Here is a 24,572-nt window from a genome sequence, read left to right as displayed (position 1 = left end):
CGTCTATGGCAGATACTAAATTACAGGTTATCCTAACTGGTTTTGTTTCATAAAATTGGGTTCCAAGTATGAGCAAGACAAACCAAATAATATTTAATTTTTTGCCTGTTTTTCTCTGTGTGGCAATAATGCACATGAACTGCCATTTAACACAGTGGTTCCCAAACTTTTGCAGGCTGGCGCCCCCTTTGGCTCCCCAGTGAATTCCTAGCGCCCCCCCCCCCCCCCCCCCCCAAGGGACATATGGAAACAAACACCTCTTTCTTGATATATTACTTATATATTACTTAAAATATTTTTGCGGACCGGCATTTATATAAATAAATAATACATTTATATAAATAAATAAATAATACATTTACAATATCATTACCATTACGTTGAATTAGTGGGAGTACTGAGTTTGTTTCTCAGAAACGAGCCGGTCCCATCTAGACGTAATCGGAGACAATGACACCCGAAGTGATTTAAGGTTTGTCTTTTATTGCAGGATGCTTGGTCTCCATGTGTTGAAGCAGTTTTGAATGCTTCACTGCCTGGTTAGTTAGCCTGTCGCCACATATTAGCTTTGCGGGCTCGACTGGGGAAACATGTCACGTGACCGGGACGAGTGTCTTGACCTGAATTAATTGATCGTCGATAAAAAAAAAAAAAATTCTGTGCGGCTTGGCGGCCCGGTACCAAGTGACCCACGGACCGGTACCGGTCCGCGGCCCGGTGGTTGGGGACCACTGCCCTAACCAGCTCAACACAACACAACACAACACGGCGCGTTCTGGCGAGTCCCCAATTTCATGTTGACTTGAACTCAAGATGATGTTGACCCCCAGAATGCGGTTTTTATTATAAGATAAAATTCTGAACATTACAAGCTTGAAATTACAAACCTGAGCTTTTGCTTTTGTAGTCTATGCTGTCGGATCTGACTGGGCCAGAGCGGCGTGTTGTGTACAAATCGACTGCCGCCCCCCTACCGCCCCCCTACCGCCCCTTTCTTCCTCACCGCCCCCCCAGATCTTTCCACCGCCCCCAGGGGGGCGGTACCGCCCACTTTGGGAACCACTGATTTAACATTAACAAAATCATATATACAATCTCACATAGCTATTTGTGACAGAATTTATTTAAATTTTCACTTCTGGAAGAACTTTTAGCACATCCTAGGATGTACCAGGATGAGTTTTTCCATTATTGAGGTGGTAGGCTACACCGAAACTGGATGATGCTAGTTGTGGCAGTAACCACTGTAGCCACGTTGATGGATACCAGCAGTGAGGGAAGCCGTCAATGACCAGAAGGACGCCCTTTGTTACCGATTTTGTAACCCATATAGAAAGAACCTCTGGGTACACGTCCTACTAAGTAAAGGCTCCAGGGAAGAACCATGACACAATGGAGAATTTAAGCGAAGCTATAAAAATTGGCTGGGAAGAGGCAAGTTTGGGCCTCACCACGAATTTCTGCCCACCTTACTGACTCCCGATAAGAATAATAAAATGGATGGCTTTCATTAGGACGCAGTCCAATTAATACCAATACAAAATACACCCATAGAAATACATCTCAAGAAATGTCAATCAAAACTGGTCTTTAGTAAGTAGCGAAAAATTTAATCTAGAGAATATATAGTTAAAAGGCAACAATCCATCTTCTGCTTATCAGGTGTCGGGTCGCAGGGGCATCAAACTAAGAGATTGAGACTACACTCTCCCCATTTTGTCAAGACTTGTCCGCGTGGGATCCGCACCTAAACCTGAGCCAGCTCATTTGGCTCCTCATTACTCTCATCACCTCTCCCAGATGATTAATCTTCCCATCCTATCGCTCAAGGCGAGCACACGTGAGAAAAGTCATTTTGATCGCTTGAATCCTTCATCATTACAACAGTGCACTGCAAAGGCCACATCACTACAGACGCTGAACCAGTTCGGTTGCCAAACACCAGCTCCATTCTTCCCACATTTTGTGAACAAGACCGCAAGATAGTTCAACTCCTCCACTAAGAACAGGATCTCATCCCTGACCTGTAGAGGTCACGCCACCCCTTTTCAACTGAGAAAAATGGTCTTGGATTTGTCTAACCATTTTGGCATGTTTTGCTTTAAGGCCAGCGCCTACTTCCATGGTTTAATTTGATGTTGAAAGAGGAATTCCTCACATTCTAAATAACATTGTTGCCATGTCTTTAGTATTAACATTGTGTGATGTTTGAAGATAGAAATACTACCAAGTAATTGTCAAATCTAAATACATATAATGGTGCATATGATGGCCCACACTCACACAGACTATTTTTTTCTGAATTAAGAATATATTTTTGTATTTTGTCATGAGGAAATTAAGAACTGTGTCCATCATTTAAGTTGCCCATCCTGAACTAATTCATAAGGGGGGAAAAAAGAGCTGCACTTTACTGTTTGTGTTCCGTTTTTTTAATCTATGCTATCTTGAAAAATAACAAGATATTCACTTTTAATGTAACAATTGCATGCGAAGTAACATTACATAAAATTTCAGGTGAACATTGATGCTGTAAAGTGCTTTATGTGTTCTGTAAACGACAAAAGTGCTATTCAGTGTCTTTACTGTTTCTCTATACTTCTCTATATTTCTCTTACTCTATAATAAAATGAGTGTGCATCAACTATTCTGAAGGTATTTACGGCAACGAAATGTAAGTTAAGACACAAGGCAAAGGATTATGTGGAGCTTCTTCTAGGTGTTCCCTTTGCTTCTGTGGCTGATATCCATTGGAACCTGTCGCTAAAGAGTTTGATGAGTTCAGGTTTAATGAAGGGTTGAGATGTTCATCCTTGGCAAGAGATAATGATTGTGGTGGTGGTGACGGTGGTAGTAATGGTAGCTGACATGGAACAGTGGTGCTATGTGTGGCGAGTTTTTCAACTGGCTCGTTACAGCATCCGTTTGTCGTTTCTGAAGAAACGTTTTCCTGGTCAGCACAACCCATCATTGGTGGTTCTGATTTGCAATGCAGCTCAGGGATAGCCAATAATTCTGCTTCAGCTTGGTGATTCATTTCCACAAATACTGGACGCCAACTTTGTTTCGTCTGGAAATAGGACAAAAATTACTAACATCAAATTCATTATGGGACAATATGAAACACTTTTCTGAGACATCTTCCAATTTCCACGATTGCACTGCTCTCTGCATTAATAAAGTACACACCACAGTTTTGTCACATTTTAACTCAGTATGAAGACATAAAAAGACCCACCCCTCTCAGACACTTCCCTAAAGATTGTGGCTCTTTAATAAGCATTTTAGGCAAACATGTTTTAAGATGTTTCAATAACCATTTTGGGTCATTTCTCCTTCAACAGACGGTTTCTCGCAATGTTGTTTAAGTAGTAGTAGTCTTGTAATATCCATCCATCCATCCATCCATCCATCCGTCCGTCCGTCCGTCCGTCCATCCTACACCAATGTTAACTTATCGTCATGTACAAGTAACTTGTAAAACAAATCTTACCAGTGATGTCATCCATTTATCCTTCAGTACTGGCATTGGAATTGGAGGATAGACCTTCAGTTTGATGCTACAGAAGGTGACATTGCACAAACAATATTTTAAGGAGCAAAAAATGGCAAAAATGTAACACACCATGTGGAAGAGTGTGTCGTGTCGCTCACCATTCCCAGTTTCTGTAGCAAAGGGTGACAATTAAGCAGAGGAGAACAAAAATAGTTGCAATGGTGATGCCAACAGCCTTGATCAAGTTATCAGCTGGTGGAAGACAAACAAACCAGATGAGGAATAAGTCGTGGTCTATGCATTGTTTTCATAAATGTATTTTTTAAACCAGCCTCTAGCTCGTAAGATGGTGCAACATACTCAGTGAATTCAAGGTGACAATGATGGATGTAGCACCACATTGTCCGACAGTTGTATTTGCCTTTACTGTGAATGTGTAAGAGCTGATTTGAAGGTTTCTTGCTGTTAAGCTGGTGTCCTGGGGATTGTCTGAAATAAGAGAATGTGACATTGTACAAAAATACTATAAGCAAGGCTTGACATTAACACCCACCAAATTTGGTTGACCTTCACGACTCCTTCGCCTGACCACTTTTGATTTTTACGTGTATTCCTCATAGTGTTAAAAACATTATAGTTATGTTATTGTATATGGAAGTTAGTAAGTATGGCAGTGTGGTAAAGCACTGGAGGGAAATGAACTGGGGTCAAAGAAATCTCTGAGAGGGCTAATGCCCCCCCCCCATAGCACCATCCCTGTTTACCTCCAAATATATGTTGGCAAATTAAAACTTAAAAAGTACAAAGAAGTAGCTCTCAGTTTCAAAATGGTTGGTGACCCCTGTGTTAGTGTTTGGTATGACTTTTATTAAGTTAGTGTCAGTCCACAAAGTGGTGCACCGGAGGTAGCATGAATCTGTTTCAAAATAAGTGCGTGGGAAGTGATGGGTTGGCTGCTGAAATGTTGCTGGCTTAATGTCGTTTTGATAATCAATCTATATTTTTCTCCTATTTAAACTAGTTTGCATTTGCCATTTGGTTCTGTTTCGTCCTTTTCTTTTAAAAACACTCACAAACAACTGCACAAAAATGCATGTAGAGAGAATCGATATAAACAGGGGGGAAAATGAAAAAAAAAAAAAGCCACATAGTACGTAGATGTTCATCTGTCTTACCAAATGTAGAAGTTGGTTATTATCTAACAACAAAATTGTGGCTAGTGAAAAGACTAGGTTGCTAGTAACTCTGGGAAATGGCTCGCCATAGTGGCTGGTGGGTAAATAAGTCAAGCCCTGACTATTTTGCCGATATTACTATAAAAAATAAAATTATTAAAAACAGAACACATCTTAAAGTAGAATAAATCTTTGACCTGTACAGAGAAATGCGCAAAGCCAACTACTTGATCATTTTGTGTGTTAACTGTGTCCATCTGTTAAAAAACAATTGAGTTCAATATTACCTGTACTGACATTCATGATACTGCTGCTGTTGTGGTCCCGATAGTATAAAATGTAGCCTTTGATGAAAGCAGACTGCTCTTGCAGAGCTAAAGGATCCCAGGACACCACAACATCCATATCCCTCTGTTTCCATTTCAGTGTTTTAAAAAGATTGTCTTGTATGACTGGCAAAACAGTGGAGACATGGAAAACAAAGCAACATTTATTTATGATATATTTATTCAGAAACGAGAAGGCCGCAAGCAATTCACTCCAAAAGACATAGCTTACTTTTTTCTTTGACATATCCTTCTAGTCGCTCAAGTAACACTGGAGCTCCTTGAGTGCAGGCATGTATCGATAGCAAGTATCTAACTCCCTCTCTTAAATTTTCTGCGAGAGACATAACACACACCACAAGAAAGGTGCTTACACGTCATTCTGTGGATGCAAATATATAGATATCATACCCACATAAAAGAAATAACTTAACTTACTTGAAAATACACTGACATTAGTTTCAGTGGGAGCGACTCTCAACCAGTCTACTATGCACGGGCCTATCATGGGGCACCAGTCCACGATGTAGCCACAGCTAGCGATTGGACTGGAGGACCAAGACAGGTTGAAACCACCGTTAATGCCTCGTGCCCTTGATGACTTAACTCTACTAATTCCTGTAAGAAAACAGGCATTCAAAGTTAGTGATGGAACATCTGTTTATAACACATAATAAAAATAAAAAAAACGACCACTAGAAAATTCTAATTCTGTACCGTATTTTCCGGACTATAAGTCGCTCCGGAGTACAAGTCGCATCATCCATAAAATGCATAATAAAGAAGAAAAAAAACAAATACTAAGTCGCACCGGAGTATAAGCCGCATTTTCGGGGGAAATTCATTTGACAAAATTCAACACCAAAAACAGACATAAATAGGCAACAACAGGCTGAACGGTACGGTATGCTAACGTTACATAAACACAAAAACAAGGAACTGAGAACGTGCCTGACATAACATATTATTCAAATAACTACAACATAAATAACAAGTTTATCGAACCATTTGTGTCACTCCAACTCATTAAATCTATCGAAATCTTCGTCCCCTGTGTCTCTTATAAACAACTTCGCTGACTCCGGAAGTAGATGCAGCGCTGACTCGTCGTCAGTTGCAGTTACAATATTCCACGGGTCTAGAGCGCCCTCATGCAGTTTAGTTGTGAAAATACATGTGAAAGTGATATACTAGTAAGGTAGTAATGTGTTAATAATTTCACATATAAGTCGCTCCTGAGTATAAATCGCACATCCGGCCAAACTATGAAAAAAAAACTGCGATTTATAGTCTGGAAAATACGGTAATAATTTGAGTCAAGTAATTAACTGGATTAAATGAAAAAAGTGCAAAAGTGCAAAATTGCAGGTTGTTCCGATAACAGGAATTAATCTTAAATGTGTTTCTTAAGGGAAAACAACGCATTGTGAAGAAAAACTACACCATAAAAAGATAGATACATAGAAACAGAAAAAAACATTTATGTCCTATTTATATCCTACTTAATAGTCATATCTTCTGTTGTTCGTTTTCATTATACCTGCATTGAGGATCGGAATGGTGATAGTTGAAGGAGAAGAGTTTCCATATTTATTCCTGGCTATAACACTGACTGCATACTCTTTCATGGCGTCCAGACGAAGAGCAAAACTGTGCTTTGGGTGCACGATCACTCTTGATTGATTTTGTCTTTCAGAGGTTGGTGCCCAGTTAATTTCATAATCTATGACGTCGCCGTGGCTTTGGTTGGCCAGTGGTACCTACAAAAAGTGAAGATTAGGTATTGTGTGGAGCAGAGTAGAAACCGAGAAAATGACAATGTGCAAATATTTATTCTAAAGTGATTAAAATATCTTTATTATTATATTATCATTGGAAATTGTTTTTAATTTTCAGGATCTAGGCCAGTGGTTCTTAACCTTTTTCCTTGTTCGCACCCCATTCAATTCACCAACCAGTTCTCGCACCCCTAACCCTAACCCTAAATAATTATTATAATAATAATTGGTTTACTTTACAGCTATAAGGCTTAATTAGCATTATCCCTAATGCCAATTAACACAATGACTTGTTGATTTCCAGAATTTTTCACTTTTTTCGGTTACCTGACCATTATCCCCGAAAAATTGTAAATTTCCCCCAGGGTATCCTCGCACCCCCTAGGAAGCATTCTCGCAACCCTAGGGGGTGCGAGCACCCCCGGTTAAGAACCACTGATCTAGGCTTAAAGTTGTCATGACAAAAATTCAAGGTAAAAAGAATAAAGTACAGGCTTACTTTCCAAGTGATTATAGTTTGGCTGTCTTTTATCTGCATCCATATATCAAGAGCATCTGGAACTGTAGAACAGTGTAACAAGTCAATTTGAGTGCAATTACCAAGCAAAATCTGTATTTATAAATTGTGTTTGTTTAGCCTATTGCACAATATTATTAAATACGAACCATCGCCCATCGTGTGGAACTCGACACTTGAGCTCCACTCGCTCCACTTCCAGAAATGTTCAGTTGTTCCACATCGCATCATCACCTTGTATGTCCAGTTGGGAATCAAGTCATATATGACTGCAAAATTATGACCAACTCCAACATAGTATTCTCTCTAGGATGTCAGTATGGGAGAACAATGTTTTATTTTATTATTTTGATAAATTATATATTTATTTTGTTAACTCACTACTGCATGTGTTTCTCCATCACTGATGTTTAGTTGGCATGTTGTATTGAAATCGTTGTACATTTGTATTGCCCAATCCCACTCTAGTCTGACATTACTGGCATTCACTGATGAGACTTTAACTTGTTGTGGGGCAAACATGTGCACTGAAATGACAGAAACAAGAACTTTGATTTCACAATAGTTGTGTTTTCTTTGGCCGTGGAAAGGGTTTAAACGGATGTACCTCTTTTAGTTAGGTCTGCCCTATCAGTGAGCTTGACTGTACCAAGTTTGTTTTGTGCTGTTAAAGTCCAATTCCTCTCTCCAAAATCCACTCGCACTTTGTGAGAGCATCTCCCATTGGACCCCTCCGCACAATTACTGGAACACAAAGGCCAAGAGAATATACATTTTAATCTGACATGAATCTATTATTTAACATTTCATCCTACCGCCCAAAGACTGCTCCACCATGCCATTGAAAATGGCTTGCTCTTTTTCACAATGCGATGGCTGAACAAACCTGACATTTTTGGGGTTTCCTGAAAAGTGATGATTTTGAAGACAGGATGACACCGCCCAACGCCAGCGATATATGTATGCTACTAAGAAGATGGCAGTGGATGAAATGTGCCTTTTGAAATGTGCCTTACTCGCTCATATACTGAAATGTATATGTGATCGACACATCATTTGTCTCTCGATTACATTACTGTTTATGCTTAATTGTTATTATTTTTTTCATCACTCCTTACACATTTCAGCATAAATAAAATAAACTAAGACAAACAAACGTACTCATTTCCTGAGTCTACAAATAGAGTGCTTTACCGTCCAGGCAAGAAATAATTGTAGCATAAGAAAGCCAAAACAAATAAGTGTTTCAATTTTTTGTGATTTTTACTAATTCACTAATTTTCACATTTACTTTTATTCAAATGTTGAATGGGGAAAGAAAATCTGAAACATTGAAACCACAAAAGTGTCTTGTAGAAACATAATAATGAGGAAGTACAAAACGGGCAATTGAACCGTTGACGATGACACATGCTTGTCAGCACCATTTAACACTTCTGTGGAATCAAGATGTCAGACATCCACGCACCAGCAACAGAAGTAATGAAGTATGAATACTTGGCTACTACACTTGATTTTTCAGGTACTTGAGTATTTATTTTACAATGACTAGTTGTGTACTTGAGAAGGCTCAGGACACTCACTGACTTAGGCAATTACCAATGTGGGGAGAACCAGGGTGTTTACAAAAACAATTGCATCGTCATTTTGAGCTTAGACCGATCCCTTGTAATTAATTATAATAATCATCATCATAATAAGAAAATCCTACAGCCCCTCTTCATAGCAACTTGTTCAGATGAAACCTGTCACTGGAAAAAAAAACATGTTAAATACCTTTCAAGTAGTTGATAGTTTGTTGGACTCCCGATAGCCAAGTGTGTGTTTCGTCCCACTGTCCACAGACACTCAACTGATTGGAAATCCTGAGTTTCACAGGTGAGATCTTGATCCGCAGGTGGATCTGGTCATTCATTCATTGAAACATAGAATTATTTATGAATGTGATAACAGCTAATTAATACATCTACATCTCAATTGGAACTTACATCCAACGTAAGCACAAGCCCCATTGTCAGATGTCGTTGTTTCACAAATGATATCGGTGCAACTGGTCTTTGATGGTTTGTTCAAGTCGACAGTCAGGGTATATGTATGATTGTTGATCTTGCTAATCTCCCGGTTAGTGCTGCTTTGTCCAGTTAGATACAGTTTCCTCAAAACTCCTCCCGTTGGTAGAACACAGCAGAAGGTAGCTTTACTGCCAACTTGAAAGATCTCGTCTCGTGGATAAACCTCTGGCATAACGGAGTGAATGTGGCCTGCTGATGACAACAAATGTGTGACAAAAACATACTAAGAATGTCATAAAAATGAGAAGTAGAAGTATAATGAACCAGGAATTAGCTGCTCCCGTTCCCACTGGCTTGTCCAGTTTTCGGACCGGGACCTGAGCTGTATTGTGAGAGAAGCACACTCCAATGGTAAATGGGGTGACCAGCTCCAGGAATGAGTAGATCCTATCTGATCTGGAGTAACAGCGACTTCCTTCTAAGCATTGAGAAAAACAAAACACGTTCAAGAGTTTTACTTAGAATTTCACAAATCAATATGGCAAACATTAGCCAGCCAAAACTTACATAATGTACTGGCTTGTCAGCTATGAGCACCTCCAGTTCATACATCAGCACGTCATGTACTGACATGCACATTTGGTCATCCTCCCATGTTACCAGGATTCTGTGGTCTGAAGTGGTAACCTTTATATTCTTTGGTCCACAGTGAAAAACAGCTGATGGAAAATAAAGATGTCAAGATTAAAGAGAGTCCCCTGATCCTGTGATCCTCAAATGAAAGTCCAATATTCTGTAAATAAGGGTGACCAGATGGCATGTTTGTCTACCTTCTCCCTTATTGTGTGCAACCAATTGTCAACATGAAATTGAGTAAATTCAACAAGTGTAGGAGTGAAAGTATTTGGTTTTTTTAAAGCTGACATTTCAATAAGTGTAGGAGTGAAAGTGTTTTTTTTTTTTTTTTAAAGCTGATATTTCAATGTTTTTTGGCGGCTCGGTGGAGCACTGGTTCGCGCATCCGCCTCATAGTTCGGAAGGTGTGGGTTTAATTCCACCTCCGGCTCTCCCAGTGTGGAGTTTGCATGTTCTCCCTGTGCCTGCGTGGATTTTCTCCTGGCACTCCGGTTTCCTCCCACATCCCAAAAACATTGAGAGTGTGAGTGCGGATGATTGTTCATCTCTGAGTGCCCTATGATTGGCTGGCAACCGGTTCAGATTTCAGCTTCTAAGTGTTGTTATATCGGATTAATCTTCTCAAAGCCTGCAGATGCAGGATTGTAGGCCCTGAACAATGATTCTTTTTTCCTTTTTTTAGAAACTGAACCGATCAGATTTCAAATTCAGCATAGGACCACTTTGAATCCTTCATACATACACATGCACACGCACTCTCACACTTAGTTCCAGAAATTTTGGATTTCACTAAACAATTAATTATTAGTACTTAATTTAATTTCTCACTTTTTAACATAAGTTAATTAAATAAGCAAAAAGTCAGTATTTAAGATATCAACCTTCATTTTTTTGTTTTAAATAATTGTAACGTTTCATTACAACCTCATAGTACAAAACCGAACGTCAAAATAATACACCAGCTGCAAGGCCACAGTCTTAACATTTGTGACAAAATTGGTCAGTCCTCAATTGGGGAGCTCACCAATGCCTCATCTCCCAGTGTTTAACTGCGCGCGATAGAAGCATTTAGAATCACTCAGCACCGTAGAAGCAAACCACTTTAAGTCGCAGCGTGTGGTTACAAAGTGCTGAGGCACACACTATATAAAAGTTGCAATACTGTGCTGACTCAGGAAATGAAGAGTTTGCAACGTCCTCTTGCCTTGTGTGCGGGGAGCTTAATGACATGGGTGTACATGGTCTAGCAGTTGAAGGCAATTAAGCTTTAAATCACAGCACCAGAGTGATATAAAGTGTGTGATGGACTCTGCAAAATGGAAATGTGTTATGTGGAGGGACAAATCATGTCTATTAAGACTGCGGAAGGCCTTTTTCCCCATTCCAGCATGACTACGTCCATATGCAAAGTATGGCTGTCTGCATGAGTTTAATGTAAAATAACTTGACTGGGATATTTTGAATCTTAAAGTAGATAATGTAATCAGTACTTGATGTTTTAAATATTTTAATACTTTTGTTTCTGCCCACTGGAGGTTACTACCCATGTCACTAACAGTGCTTCTGAGGCCTTTTTTACAGTGCCCACACTGTTTCCTGGTACACCAATGGCTTCAGGACATTTGACATTAGTGTCTTGGTTTGGGACAATGATTATGCATTGACTCTGATTTAATATCCATCTGCTCGCAGATTGATAAATCATGTGATTTCTGCAGAGACACGTCTCTGATTTTTGTGTTGGTCAACTATCTATTATAATTTCTCTTTCACAGCAAAAAAAAATCTGAAACAAAGCTGAAACTGAGTACAGACGTTTAGCATTATTTTTTTGAGTTATCAATAAGGTGCACGGTCCAACAAAACACCTAGCTGTCATTCACATGAAGCAATAATATAATTTATCAGATGCAGATGTACTGTAAACATCTAAAAGTAAACACCCAAATTTATCGTTCTTTATAATCTTTTATAGATGGGTGCATGCCTTCTGGAAATTTCTATAGATAACTCAGCTCCCATGCAGTGAAGTAACCACACACATAAAAGCCAACTAGTCAAAGAAAGTCAAAGAAACACAAGATAGGAGCAACATTAGCTGTGGGAGTTATTTAGGAAAACCAAAATAGGTCTTATTGATATAGATGTGAAAATTTGCTTAACTGGAGTAACAGCAACAGAGCATGTTAAAAGCACGTCGTTTGTCATCAAATACTTGAGTGCCACACAGCCTATGCTAACAATTTAAAGGCTTAGGTTACTCACCCTCGTCTTTTAAATTTCCATCTTGTGCACTGTTGCAGAACAGTGAGACAAATAACAGCCATGTGATCATGATGGTGAGACTGTATTGCCGGATTCCTTAAAGCAGAACTTAAAGCTCCAAGGGGTCATCAACACAGCACAGAAGATCATTGGCTGCCCTCTCCCCACACTGGAAGACCTACACAGAACCCGTTGTCTCAAAAAAACACAGAACATTCTGAAGGACACTTCCCACCCTGGCCACTCCCTTTTCGAACTGTTGCCATCAGGCAGACGCTATAGGTTAATTAGGTCAAGGACTAGCAGATTCGCCAACAGTTTTTACCCTACAGCGGTAGTTGCATTGAATGCCGCTAAACGTAAATGATTATGTCTGTGTATGTTCTTCTGTGGGTTTTTAGCTTGTATTTTTTTTAATCTTTTTATTCTATTTATTTTTTATCTCATGCGCTGATCGGTTGGCACTTTTTAAATTTCGTTGTACGTGTGACAATGACAAATAAAGATCTATTCTATTCTATTAGTTCATCTCCATGGAGTCAGTAAACTGGTTTGTCTTTAGCTGAAGCTGCCAGCTCTAGAAGAAAATTTGATTTTTTTTTTTAGTGTCAGTCATAAAGGATTTCATAGAACTGAGGTAAATCGAATGGTCTCACCTGAGAAAATAATTCCAGAAGAGTGTGAAAAGATTCATAAAGGCAAAAAAATCCAGTTTGTCCCTGCAGTAACAGTAGTGTCAAGCACAGCCTGTGCAGCCTATTTGCTTGTTAACCTTCTAATGATTGTGAAATCCACAGGGATAGGAATGCAGGAAATGTAGAGGCTACTTTCTGGTAACCATTAGTCATACTGGTCGGATAACGACATGAACTCTCTGTGCTTGGAAATGACGTGCTGTTTCCAGTGAAGTGGGGCCCAGTAGGGAAGAAAAAAATCTATGTAAATAAGGGGAATGGTAGAAAAGAAATAAAGAACAAATTGTTGGGGATTTGCTAGTTTTCCTCTTGAGATACTGTTGTGGTCTCTTTGAGCAAGGCACTGAATAGACCAAAATACTGTTTGTGGAATTGACATGGAAGTGTTTCCTGTGACAGCCAAGGCAGGTTTAACATGTACTTGACATTCATGGTTACATACTTACTGTGTAGCATTTCATGACACTGTGATTACTGTATACATAGTAATTAAGACAGTAGTTAAGACAGCTATGTCATACGATGGTTTGAATCTCACGATGAATGGAAGGAAATATGACAATTGCTATTGGTATGCTTCCTGAGCAATCTCCTTAAGCAAGGCCTTGAACACAGACCCCACCACCTTCACAAATAATTGGCTTAGGGCCTTAACGCTGACATCGCACATTAATTATAAGTCACTTCCTCTGACTGTTGCTCATGGTTAGCACGCCTGGGATTCCGATCTCAGCCTGACCCTTCCTTTTGCAGTGCATCATGCGTGGGTTTTCTTTGGATCCTATCCATCTCACCCATGACCATGAGAAAAAAAGTATAAAAAATGGATGGGTATTGTTAAATCATCACAAAGCCATTTCACTTTCTCCTTAATCTGTTCATGCAGGCTCTGAAGTCTTCTTTCCTTCCTCTTTTTGTTTGCATCTCACTTCCAAGAACAGGATGCTATATTTCCATACGGTATAGGCTTGGTTTAAGCTAGTTGACGACAACATATGGGTATTCCGTACGTTCTAGGTTTATTCGTACTTCCAATTGCAACAATACTTGGGATGCAAAATGATGCAGTACGCACACAACCAAGTCCCTTTACAATAAAATATTACAAAAGATCATTAAATATTTTAATTCAAATATTTCATGTGGCACAACTTGTCAAAGAAACACCTTTACACAATTATATAAGACAATTTACATTTTGTCTTGTACAAAAGAAATGATGACTGACCATTCAAAGTAAACATCTGTGCTGCATGGGCCAAAGTGTCAAGTGACAACATAAATGAAGGCACAGTCTTGATTCTTTTAAAACTGGACAGTAAAATCTCTAGGGGAAAACAAAACTATTTGAACAGTAGTGCATAATTTGACTGCAGAGGACATTTTGTTTGTCATGCAATGTTTTCAGACATTATAAAAGTCATGCAATGTCTTCAGACATTATAAAAATCTCACTGAATTGAGTTTACTGCGCCATGGCTGACTTTGCTTTAACCTTGATTTTACAGCCAGACTACAATCATTATTTATTAAGCTGAAGTGATTTCATTCTGGTTATGCATGATTTGACTCTCGTTAAAATGATGAACAAGGTTTACGATATGCCAAAGAACATCTCTAAAAATATGTATCGTTAATAGGTACGAAATGAGATCAATTCCTTCAAGTTATTTCAGTGTTCACTAAATCTGGTCTGCATCCAGAGCCAGCATCACAGTTTGGCTCTTGGTGTTTGTTCCAGCAGTGTCTTTATGTCAACAAGTGCGTTCTCCACAGCTTGAGCCAAACTGGCTGCATTTGTTTCTTTACACCCATTGAAAGATGAAATCGCAAAGTTGATGTGATCATTCATGGGATTGTAGCAGACGCCATATCCATTAGGTACAACAGGGCCAAAACACATGACGCAGTCAGTCTTGGATGGCACCTTTTGGAAAAAAGAAAGTATTTTGAAGGCCAAATATGCAAGGCGCAGTACATTTAGCCCTTTCATCTATGCGGTTTATTATTAACAAATTCACATATTTGCGTTCTTTTTCTACAAACCTATCCAACCCATTAAAATGCCACAAGATAGCACCAAACCCTGTCTTAAGTATGTTGAAGTGATATACCTTACCTCTCCTCCAATCTTTTTATGATGGGCTGCAGCTTAGTTTAGCCTGGGTTGTTAGCAGAGGTGCCGTTATTGTTCGGCAATGGTATTTTTACCGGTTGCGAAGCCAACAAAAGCTAGTTCACATATTTCCTGTGCATTTCTTTTTCAATCAAACCATGCCAGCCATTTATCTTTAAAGATACATTTTAAGATGAGTTTGAAAACAAAGTAATTTGCGATTTGAGTTTGTAGTATTTGGTGCCCCCCCCCCACTATTCGACCCTGTCTGTATATATTAATCAAAAATCAGTTATCTATGAAGAGGCAAACAATCGTGCCTGGACGGGAATTGCAGATCTTGATATACAACACTTTGAAAAAGTCTTTGGCCATATCTATGAATAATAATTACAGTATTTTCCGGACTATAAGTCACAGTTTTTTTTTCATAGTTTGGCCGGGGGTGCAACTTATACTCAGGAGCGACTTATGTGTGAAATTATTAAGACATTATTATATCATTTTACATGTTATTTTCACACTAAACCGCATGAGGGCGCTCTAGGCCTGTGGAATAATTGGAACGGCAACTGACGAATCTGATGTAAGCCACGTAGAACAGGAAGTGCTGCATCTTGTACTTCCGGAGTTAGCGGAATTGTTTAAAAGTGACATCAAGGATGACAATTTCATTGGAGTTAGTGATTTGGAGTGACACGGATGGTTTGGTAAACTTGTTAGCATGTTATTTATGCTATAGTTATCTGAATAACTCTTAATATGTTACGTCAGGTACGTTCTCAGTTCGTTGTTTATGTGTCATGTAATGTTAGCATACCATACAATTATTCAGCCTGTTGTTGCCCCTATTCTATTTTTATTTTAAATTACCTTTAAAGATGACATGTCTGTTCTTGGTGTTGGATTTTATCAAATGAATTTCCCCCAAAAATGTGACTTATACTCCAATGTGACTCAGATGTCTTTTTCTTCTTTGTTATGCATTTTATGGATGGTGCGACTTGTGCTCCGGCGCAACTTATAGTCCGGAAAATACGGTATCAGTATGTAGTATCAGCATAGCAAAACAAGAGACCAAGTGATGTCTTAAGATTTATGCTAAGACCTAAGACCTTTTTATATATTCAGAAAATAAAGTATACCTGACTTGTAGATAAACAGTAGTGCAAAGCTTTGGCATAGGAGGGATCTTTGAAGACATCAGGAATTGAAATCTTTTCTTCAGCAGCCTGCATCTTCAGACCGAGTAGATGTCGGTCAATTGCTTGACCACTGATTGCCTGACGAGGACAAAGAGGACGGATACAAATAGCATTGTTGCCAAAATAAGTTAGGGCCGCACCTATCCTTCATTTGTTACCTGTCAGACTCTGTCAAACAAACACTACAGCAACAGTACCAGTTAAACATCCATAACTAATCAATGGTTAAAACAAATGATTTTCAATGGAAACGGAGAAGGCAATGCACTCACTCACCATGTTGGTATATGACCTGTGAGCTTTTACAGCTTTCTCCATGAGATCCACCTTCTCCCTGTTCTGCATAAAAGAAAAAGATGACAGTGTTCTAGATTAACTACCCATAGTACAGCACTACAATGATTCAATTTTGTACACAGATACTTGCCTAATAATAATAATGTCATTTGTATAAGATGTTTTTAAAAAGCTATTAGACAGGCAGAAACACATAAAACAAGATAAAAAATAAACTGGAAAACACAGGGCATCCAAAGACCCAACAGACCCTATTGATACCAGGAGGGCAGATGAAGGCCAATAAAAATCGATACAGATAAATGCATAAAAGCCAGTGTTTACAAAAAAAAAAAAAAAAAATTGATGTCGCCGAAATAATTTATCACAGCTACTCGGACAGGTTGCTCTAAAATGGAGGCGCCGGACCGATAAGGAATGTTCTTTGAATCAACTAGATGCCCCCTCATTCGAGGATTCTCCTTAAGGTATATTTTTTAAATTAATTTGATTCTGAAACATTTTTGTAGTTTAGAAGCGGAAGTTTAGAATCCAACCGGAACTCATTCGTTGCCATCAACACAATTGGCGAATGGGAATTTTGGGTATAAGTCACAGGACCAGCCAAACTGAAAAAAGTGTAATCTATAGTCATTAAAAATGGCAATATTGCATGTGAAATTTGAATCAAGCAGGAAAATTCTCCATCTTTTGTAAATATCAAGGGGCTGCCATTTTACCTTGTGCTGCCACTTAATGTCGACTGAAAATAAAAAATGCAGAAGATGCTCAGCGAAGTTGTGCCACTTTACCAAACCCAAAATACAGATGAGCCATGCCTCGTCTGTCTATTTACCGTGGTTGACCCTATGAGGGGCATAAAGCTTATGAAAACTTGACTCTCAGGATCATTTGGACACCCAAACTCCTCCAGCAGAATCAGGTGACGATTCTTGGAAAATGGTTTCTGAAAGGGGAGTATATCACACCTGTTTGTTTGGATCATCAAAAGACTTCACAAAAGCAGCGGAGGCACTCGAGGCTGATCTGATTGTATCAGTGCGACCAAGTCGAAACATACGCAGAGAGGCGCTTTCATATGTTGCACAACAATGCTGATACATCCTGCAAAGAAAAAAAACTGTTATAAATATGATGTTACATTAGTTATCGGCGTTTTAGATTTACAAATCGCTATTAGTTTCAATTGATCAAACAGTTAATAAGATGAATTGTATATTTTTTACCCCCCAATACCTGTAGTAAGCCAGTTGTATTGCAACCTGTATAAATGCATCAGGGCTCATCTTGTGGGCTTTTGCAACATTTTTTCCAAAGTGGCTGAACACAATAACCCTCATATCCAGGTCATCGGCTAGTCTGCAGAGACAGCAATGGGAATCTGAGCAATTAAAATATAATTATTCATCAGGAAATGGAAAATGCAGTGCTCACGTATTCATGCTTTTTTTGGCCTCTTCAATTTCCTTCTTGAGCTCAGGTGTGATGTTGAAGTGCAGCTTTTTGGGCATAGGCAAAGGCACTGTGGTAGAGTGAAACATCTCCGGCTTCCTCCTGTTTTTACACATGATATAAACAATCGGGCTTGATTCACTAAAATCTCAAATAGAGGCTCTAAATTGCATGTGTTGTCATAGGTGATATAGCATGACTGTGACTAGCTCCAAATTAGCATGAAAATTTCATTGTTGAATATGCATTTGCTTTTTAGATGTGTTCAGTGACACAAAATCAGCCATCACTATTTGTCTGAGGTTTGATAAATCACATTTAGTGTGCTAAATTCACTATATTCTTCTTTAACAATATTAAAATTGAACTATGTGGCAAAATTGTGCCTATTTCTGCACATGCAAACCTAGTAAATCTGGCTCCTGGTGTTTTCTGTGGGGCTCAAATAAGATAAACTTTATTTAAATACTTACGTGTATTCCACAACATGATCAATCAGGGCGACAATGGGTGGGCCCTCCGCTGGGGCATGCTCATAGTTGGCCCCACATGTCCCATCTTCCCCAACAATAAACTAAAAGAAAGATTTGTCATCATTACAACTAACATAATTTGAGAGAGCTTCATGTTAAAATAAACACGCTTTCTAGACTGAAGGCCAAGTTTTAGAGTTGCATGTCACCTGCAGTGTTTTGTCAAACCAGCGGTTGCCACTGTTCCATAAACTCCCTCCACCATGCAACATTTGCACTGCCGCACAGCTCCGATAAGCATCCTCTGGCACTTGAGGCATCGGCCCATCCAAACACAGCGCGAATATGCTTCTTTGAATTGCCGACACGGATTCTTTGTTGGTCTGATCTAAATAAACAAATCAATTATGAAATCCAAGTTTAAGGAATCCAGGTGAAGGACTTGACCTGATGATGTGATTTTAATCACCACGAGTCTATATTAGAAGCACAATGTACAAACAAAAATGGCAACTGTTTAACATTGTATTGTTAAGATCACTTACCTTTGATGAGGTCAACATAAGTCTTGCCCCAGGTGTCACGATGTTGGGTAGTGAGGATGCCCACAGGCTCCATGTTGGTCTTCTCAGAGGAGCTGCAGATACGCTCGAGCTGAACACGGAGCTGTTCAGCAGTCAGAGGTGACCCATCGCTGTTGTACACATCCAGCACAAAGAACTAAATTCAAAATGAGAGAGAGAGCGCGAGCGACAGAGAGAGAGACTGTTATGCAACACATTTAGATATTCAGAGTAGCTTAGCACAAAGATGCTCAGTTCTGATTTTGTGTGAGAAAATGCGCATTAAATATCGATCAAAGAATCATGTCATGCAGAACACACAGTAATAACTAGCATTGGTAAGTCATCTAACTGCCTAACTAGTGACGGAACCAGATTCAAGTCCCAGATCACGACACTGGAAAGATTGAAAATCATATTGACCTGGCGTTCCTTTTACCCATAATATTTTTTTTCATAATGTGTTGTTTTATTATATTTTTGTTTTCTCTGTGTTAAATACGACGATTGAAATAAGCCATTGGGTTTTATTGCGTTTTGTATCCTTGGTGAAGCCTGACAGAGAGATGGGAAGTTGTATTAGTTCTAGGGCTGTTACTATATTTTTAGAATCGATTATCCTATTGATTATTCCAACGATTAATCGAATAATCAAATACAATTTTATTTGCGTCAAAGTGTATCTTCTATTTGTGTTTTAATTTTATAAGTGATTTGTCATTGATTCATGAATTCATAGATACCTCAAATTGGCTGTCTTCTGAGCTTCATCCATCCATCCATCCATTTTCTGAACCGCTTAGTCCCCACAGGGGTCGCGGGAGCGCTGGAGCCTATCCCAGCCGTCATCGGGCAGTAGGCGGGGGACACCCTGAACCGGTTGCCAGCCAATCGCAGGGCACACAGAGACAAACAACCATTTGCACTCGCACTCACACCTAGGGACAATTTGGAGTCTTCAACCAGCCTACCAAGCATGTTTTTGGGATGTGGGAGGAAACCGGAGTGCCCGGAGAAAACCCATGCGGGCCCGGGGAGAACATGCAAACTCCACACAGGGAGGGCCGGAGGTGGAATCGAACCCGCACCCTCCTAACTGTGAGGCGGACGTGCTACCCAGTGCGCCACCGAGCCGCACTTCTGAGCTTCATTTAGCCAATAAATTAAATCAATCAAACGACCTTCCTCATCTTAAATTTTGTCAGACAAAACATTTACATTTTCTGATTCATCTAATTAACTTTACAGTAGAGCCAATTTAATATACTTTATTTTGGTAGACCTACTTTATTAGAACAGACACATGTTCAAACTGATGGTTGTTTTGATTTTAGCTTTGACTTTAATGTAATCTTTAGCAGTATATGATTTTTGTTGCTTGTTGAACCATCCAGGATCATCAATGAGTTAAGAGTCTGCTCAGTCAAGTAGACAAAATCCAGATGACAGCAAACCATATTTGTGCTCCTCACCTGAAAATTGTGCACAACAGTAATGTGTTTAGGGGGCCTGGAACTTTTTCCATGGTTCACCACAGCATCCCTCTTCGTACCAGGGATACGGCAGGACGATAGCACTTCATAGTATTGATTCATACACAGTTGCTTCCCTCCCAGGTACTCCACCGGTATGGTCTCACTGCAGTATTACAACAGCTCTTTTGATTAAAACAAACGGGACACAGCATTTATGACAATGTGTGTGGAAAGCATAGGCAATTATGTATTACAGAACAAATTAAGACAACAGCAAGTTACATTTATTTATAACATTATAAATATTTTCAATACATTTCTGAATGTTTTCCCAAAATAACATGGGAACCAAAAGCACAATTGGTATGGGTATGAAATTGTTTGGCATTAATAAAGCAGAGTAATGTACACTTGCTGATGCTTTAATTGTCATCTCTACAATAGTATTACGATTTTAATTTTATATGAACAAAAGTATTGTCATGTTTAATTGTTGACAGGATATGATAGTAATACAAAATGCTATGTCATAAAACAGAATTAAAACAAAAGATAATTGCATGTGCTCACTTATCAATCATTGTCTTGAAATCCAAAACACCTGCAATCAGTTTGGCAGCAAACCTGTTGACCGAAAATAAGAGTTATTGCAACCGGTGGGTGGTTAAATGACCAACGTTGACTAGATGATTAAATGATTCATTTATTAGTCAGTGGGCACTTGACATTTAAACCGTAAATTTTGAAAATATCTGTTTTATGATCATTTATTTCCGGTACATGCCAGTGAAATCCTTTGTAACAATAGCTCAAGTCTAAGCCCGGGCAACTGGTGCCAAGCGAGCAAGCAAGTGATACGCCACGCATGTACTCACCACCCCTCCCCCACTGCCCACAGGAGAACAATTTAGCAAAAGTAAAGTTTCCAGTCAAATGGAGACATTTTATTTGTCCCTTGCTAGGTCTTTCAGCCCAAACCCAACCGGTCAAGGCAGACAGCCACACCACGCTGTCGGTTCTTTTAGAGCAGGGGTCTCCAAGTCCAGTCCTCAATGTCCAGTTGGGCTGTCAGTATTGAATATTTTTAGAATTGATTTTGATAAATTGATAAAATTGTATTTTGCGTGAATGTGTACTACAAAACCTTTTGTCCCCATTATTGGTTATTTGGCATTGTTTATCGCTAAAAAGAAGGAACAATTAAACAATATCACACAAGAGGGATTAAGGTGCACACCAAACTTCGGAACTGATTCAGTCACTGGTGCGGTTATTGTCTTCTGTAGTAAAGGCAGATGGTTGCAAATGTCATTTTTTGATTAAACATACAAGATCATTGGTTTTCATGAATGAATACAAAACCTAATTAATAATTGCTGTTGAGAGGCTGACATTACAGGATTTGGACTATTCAAAGGTAATAAATGGCTCTTAAAACGCTTACTCAATTTTTAAAATAATTGTCGATTAATTTGATGATCAGTCGATTAATTTTGACCACTGTAGTATGTTTCCGTGCTCCAACACAATTGACTCAAATGATCAGCTCATCAGCAAGCTTTGCGCAAGCCTGATAACACTCCTAATCATTTGAATAAGGTGTGCTGGAACAGGGTAATATAGAAAACATGCTGGATTGGGGCTCTCAAGGAACACTACAATTCCAATACATTAATTGTCAATCATCTCTATTGTAATGTTTTAGGCAAAGTATGATCACCTTATTTGTCCCTGCTTATCAATGAAGTTCATTCGAGGCAAAACCAACCCTGGACTGGAATGGATCACCACCGGCAAACGATAGTCAAGGTAAGCCACCTGCACCCACCATTCTGACAACTAAAAAGACAGTGAAACACCTAAAATTATATGCACCACATAGATCCTTAAATAAAAACTCATTAAACAAGCCATTAATATTGTACAACTGTTTTTGTTTTGTTTTTTTACAAGCTCACCCAATTTTCTGTGTTTTGCACTCTCCTCTCAAGGCCTCTCTGCAGTGTTTCACCAACACCTCCAGGTTTCTGAAAGTCATCGACTAGTTCCTTTGTGTGCATCAGCTCATCCATCTCCACTATGGGCTCCAGAGCTGTGATGTAGCGCTCTAATGTCTGCTGCAGAGGGGGGACAGGAAGACTGGGTAACCCCTTCTGGTGGGTCAAGTATCTCCCAGTGATCCGGGTTGCTGAAACTGGCTTCACCAAGTGGCAGGGTTTTACCAGGCCACCGGGTTTTATCATCCCCACCTTTACCTGGAAGATTGAATAAGATAATTTAACATTTAAATCATTGCTGATTTGTCATGGCGGTTTTGTGCATCCACTCCTATTCCCATTGACGTGTTTTAACTAAAGAGGTGGAAAAAAACCACAGTATATATTACGACCTGTTTTGCATTGCTCCACGCAATATCACATCACATCTGCATAATGATCATGTACATAGCAAACTGAAGCATTGCTTTGGATATCTTAGGAACTTTCAAAACAATCATTGTCTTCCAATGCACTCCCTTGTAAATTTAGTATATGATGCTCATCTATAAAAAGGACACATATCTAGCGCAGCAAGGTGGTCCATGTGGTTAGCACATATATGTTGTATGTCGTTGTGTTTCTGTTGGTGTTCTCTGGGTACAATGATTCCATTCCTCCTGACAACATATATTTTGCATATTTGTATATTAGTCTGAATGTAATGATGGATTTCTGTTTGTGCCATGTTGTACACCGCTTCTTGCACAAAATAAGATGACACGGATATTACAAAATTGATGCATGTTTGTATGACAGTTAAAAACTCACCCTTTGCGATCCAAATAGTAGAATACATAAGGATTTAAAATGCTTTACATGAAAGATATTTTTAAGTATTGTCAAAACATTATGGGGCACCACAAATATGCCCATAATGTCTTTATGACACTTCTAATGTTTCGTTGCTAATTATTCAATTTTTATACAGACAACTATACAATAACTGTCTAAGGTCAATCTGTTTCCCCTCCAAGTACATGCTGTGTGTACTATATAATAGCCACCTGTAGGGGGCATGCTGTACTTGCTATCAAAAATGAGTGACGAAAAGACGTTGACTATAACACAGAAAAGAAAAAGGACGCGACGTTTTCTTGTCTCCTTGGTATTAGATATATATTAACCTACTGTTGACAATTCTGTACGTATTGAACAAACACTGAGGATATTCTGGCAAAAAAGAAAAAGCGTAGTGGCACAGGGGCGAATAGAGAAACAACTGAAGCTTCTGTGGACGTTAACACGGCTTTAACCTCTCGTCTTGTGTATTTGGTTCAGTTGGATAGCGTTTTAAATCTCATGTTAGCATACCTTTCACTGCCACAGTTAAATAAATGATCTCAAAAGAGATCGACAAACACGAGTAAGGCATCGCCTTTTATTGTTTCATTCTGTATGCTAGCTATGCTGAAGTTTAAAATTGCAAACAAAATTAACCTTTTACCCAGTTAGCTTGGGTTGACCTATATTCTTGCTCGCCAACGTACTGTAAGCGAGTCTTGACAAATATTGCAGTAAACTATCACCAACGGTCCAAACACTATCAGTCATACGCCAGATATAATTATTTTGTTGCCAGAAACGAGCAGATTCTGATCATTGCAATATGTGCAACATTTTAAGAGTGAACTAAAAGTCAGTTTCTTACCATTCTGCTGCAAATGCCCCACATTCTGAGGCTTAGAAACGCCCACTGAGCAAGTGATCAAAGTCGATGCCTGAAGTCCAGCAAAAATATTCGGTTCAGTGAAGTGTCGTCTTTACGTTGCGCCCACCAACACAAGACAAACTCTAAACGCGCCAAGGCAGCTGCACAGGACGGATGCCGAAGCAAATGCAGATGTGTGTGATACAAATTAATCACATCATTACAGCAAGAGTTCAAGTAAAGGGTAAAAAATGAGAATAAAAAAAAAAAAATCAGGTACAAAAATAACGGAATTTGCACTTTCCAAACACTTCCGGCATACGTGTAACCAGAAGCAAATACAATACGATTGTTTTTTTGTTTTTTTTTTACATGTTTAATATGTTTAGAGTTTTATCAATAAT

General features: G+C 39.0%; 2 protein-coding genes across 4 annotated transcripts; both read right to left on the bottom strand.

Moving 5' to 3' along the window:
- Window positions 1–1,105: 1,105 nt before the first annotated feature.
- Window positions 1,106–13,046, bottom strand: LOC119131790 (leukemia inhibitory factor receptor-like). Of its 2 annotated transcripts, none has more exons than XM_037266502.1 (19): window positions 12,862–13,046; window positions 12,726–12,782; window positions 12,206–12,317; window positions 9,872–10,023; window positions 9,629–9,782; window positions 9,281–9,556; window positions 9,069–9,195; window positions 7,900–8,036; window positions 7,674–7,819; window positions 7,442–7,598; window positions 7,275–7,336; window positions 6,538–6,757; window positions 5,436–5,615; window positions 5,230–5,331; window positions 4,959–5,123; window positions 3,857–3,985; window positions 3,655–3,748; window positions 3,494–3,560; window positions 1,106–3,070 (listed from the first exon to the last, which is right to left on the bottom strand). In XM_037266502.1, exons 3-19 carry the CDS (start codon window positions 12,273–12,275, stop codon window positions 2,660–2,662), a joined length of 2,649 nt encoding a protein of 882 aa, XP_037122397.1. In that variant the 5' UTR covers window positions 12,276–12,317; window positions 12,726–12,782; window positions 12,862–13,046; the 3' UTR covers window positions 1,106–2,659. The 2 variants fall into 2 exon arrangements, with proteins under 2 accessions (XP_037122397.1, XP_037122398.1); XM_037266503.1 differs by having other exon boundaries at window positions 9,281–9,553; window positions 12,862–13,045.
- crata (carnitine O-acetyltransferase a) lies at window positions 9,477–24,474 on the bottom strand. 2 transcript variants are annotated; one of them, XR_005099718.1, is made up of 15 exons: window positions 24,169–24,474; window positions 22,440–22,736; window positions 22,202–22,320; window positions 21,052–21,105; window positions 20,479–20,644; window positions 18,989–19,163; window positions 18,653–18,831; window positions 18,444–18,544; window positions 17,953–18,072; window positions 17,755–17,877; window positions 17,487–17,622; window positions 16,498–16,560; window positions 16,162–16,299; window positions 14,282–14,827; window positions 9,477–9,487 (listed from the first exon to the last, which is right to left on the bottom strand). XR_005099718.1 is itself a non-coding variant. In XM_037266504.1 (14 exons), exons 1-14 carry the CDS (start codon window positions 24,190–24,192, stop codon window positions 14,612–14,614), a joined length of 1,911 nt encoding a protein of 636 aa, XP_037122399.1. In that variant the 5' UTR covers window positions 24,193–24,474; the 3' UTR covers window positions 14,001–14,611. The 2 variants fall into 2 exon arrangements, 1 of the variants encoding a protein (XP_037122399.1); XM_037266504.1 differs by lacking the exon at window positions 9,477–9,487 and having other exon boundaries at window positions 14,001–14,827.
- Window positions 24,475–24,572: the final 98 nt, after the last annotated feature.

Source organism: Syngnathus acus, chromosome 12 (assembly GCF_901709675.1).
Source record: "Syngnathus acus chromosome 12, fSynAcu1.2, whole genome shotgun sequence".
In the NCBI taxonomy this organism is placed as follows: Eukaryota; Metazoa; Chordata; class Actinopteri; order Syngnathiformes; family Syngnathidae; genus Syngnathus; species Syngnathus acus.
This window is presented reverse-complemented; position numbering and strand designations above follow the sequence as displayed.

What these genes read in the sequence shown, in the direction of transcription:
- crata (XM_037266504.1), bottom strand. Translation starts at nt 24,192, where the DNA reads ATGTGGGGCATTTGCAGCAGAATG. An exon ending in GGGGCATTTGCAGCAGAATG is followed by an intron (nt 22,737 to 24,168) that starts GTAAGAAACTGA and finishes TCAATCTTCCAG; the next exon opens with GTAAAGGTGGGGATGATAAA. An exon ending in TGCAAAACACAGAAAATTGG is followed by an intron (nt 22,321 to 22,439) that starts GTGAGCTTGTAA and finishes CTGTCTTTTTAG; the next exon opens with TTGTCAGAATGGTGGGTGCA.
- LOC119131790 (XM_037266502.1), bottom strand. Translation starts at nt 12,275, where the DNA reads ATGATCACATGGCTGTTATTTGTCTCACTGTTCTGCAACAGTGCACAA. An exon ending in AACTATCAACTACTTGAAAG is followed by an intron (nt 8,037 to 9,068) that starts GTATTTAACATG and finishes TTTGTGTTCCAG; the next exon opens with TAATTGTGCGGAGGGGTCCA. An exon ending in TAATGTCAGTGTATTTTCAA is followed by an intron (nt 5,332 to 5,435) that starts GTAAGTTAAGTT and finishes TGTCTCTCGCAG; the next exon opens with AAAATTTAAGAGAGGGAGTT.